The sequence below is a fragment of the Musca domestica genome, unplaced genomic scaffold, assembly GCF_030504385.1.
Source record: "Musca domestica strain aabys unplaced genomic scaffold, Musca_domestica.polishedcontigs.V.1.1 1, whole genome shotgun sequence".
Lineage (NCBI taxonomy): Eukaryota > Metazoa > Arthropoda > Insecta > Diptera > Muscidae > Musca > Musca domestica.
In genome coordinates, this window is record NW_026712114.1 from 14942575 (window position 1) to 14944092 (window position 1518).

The 1518-nt window shown below is 34.3% G+C and overlaps 1 protein-coding gene across 1 annotated transcript; it reads left to right on the forward strand.

Moving 5' to 3' along the window:
* Window positions 1-326: 326 nt before the first annotated feature.
* Window positions 327-1210, forward strand: LOC101894826 (uncharacterized). The gene has a single exon (XM_005187938.4). The coding sequence runs from the start codon at window positions 396-398 to the stop codon at window positions 1146-1148; it is 753 nt and encodes a 250-aa protein (XP_005187995.3). The 5' UTR covers window positions 327-395; the 3' UTR covers window positions 1149-1210.
* Window positions 1211-1518: the final 308 nt, after the last annotated feature.

Genomic DNA, 1518 nt, shown 5'->3' on the forward strand with positions numbered 1-1518 from the left:
CAAATGGAATTGAAAGTGGAAAGCGAAAACCAAAAAAAAAAAAAAAAAAAAACGACAACACGGCACCAAACACCGAACGAAGACTTCATCACATAAAACACCGAACGAAGACTTCATCACATAAAACAGCAGAATAGAATGAAACGAAACGAGCAAAAACTCCCCACAGAGTCAACATGTTCTGCGAATATGTTTGTCCTGCAGTGTTAAGATGGAAATGTCACAAAAATGCCAGATAATTAATACTGTGTGTCATCACAGAAAGAGAAAATGGGGAAAAAAAAACCTTGAAAATTTGGCATTGATTTATGCGTCAGGGGAATATTTTTAGAAATTTTAATAACTGCAAAACGAAAAAAAAAGACAACACGAATTCAAACAAAAAAATAAATATCATGTTGGAGAAAACAAACAAAATTTCAGTCGTAAGGAAATTTATTGGTTTGGGCGAAGAAGTCCAGCCGCCGAGCTATGTGGTTCCACAAAATTCCACCAATAATTTCTATCAAAAAGCGGGTCTAACTGAAATGCAGGCAAAAGAGAATTCCTTAAATCCAACTACGACGGCCGCAAACCACTGTCCACACTGCGAAAATATGGCCAAGAATTTTCTCTATTTGGAAAGTTTGATACGAACCAATGCGGCGACCGCTCATCAGGGCAAATCCAAATGCAGTGTTTGTGATTCATCGCTGTGCTATCTGGAATATGTCAACAAAAGTATTTTGGAAGTTTTCGGTAATTTCGATTCCATAGCCAAAGCGGCAAAGGCATTTCGCAGTGATCCCACAAAATTGATGAAGGGCATGGTGAAAAAGAAATTATCAGCCAAAAAACCATTAATGATGGAAAATCCATCGAATGCTTCAACAGAAACAACGAAGAATATTCCTCACAAGATAGCAGTGAGAAAAAATACCCAAAGTACATCAAATTCTAATGTTGAAAATATGGAAGTATCTAAAATTGAGAGTAAGATGTCAAAACATTGTGTTCCTTCCAAAAAGAAGAAGGGGGTTGGAAAGCTTCTACGCCACAAGAAAAATTTTATGCGTTTTATGAGTACAGATACAAGTGTTGGATTGGCAAAGAAGTCGATTTCTAGTAAACGAAAATTATTAGTTAAAAAATTAAAATCTGTAAAGTAATAGATTTTTGCAATTGTCAATTTGGCATCAAAATAAAGTTGATTTTTAATTTTGATTTGTAATTCTTACCTCATTTTTTGTGTCTCTCTTTTGTTCTGTTGTTTTGCTGAAAAAAAAAAAAACAAATTCATTTATTAGAGGAAATATATGATTAATTGCAATTGCACACATGCCTATCCATACAATAATAGGTTTTAGCTTAACACAAGTAAAAAGGTTGTAAGATCGGCCGGGTCGAACGAATTTGACAATTTTCAAATAAAAAAAATCGGTTAATAATTCTGTAAAAATCTTAACAATATCGAATGTAGCCGTTATATTAGGGTCATCTAAATACCGAATATAGGGAAGTACGACTATACTGGGGCTA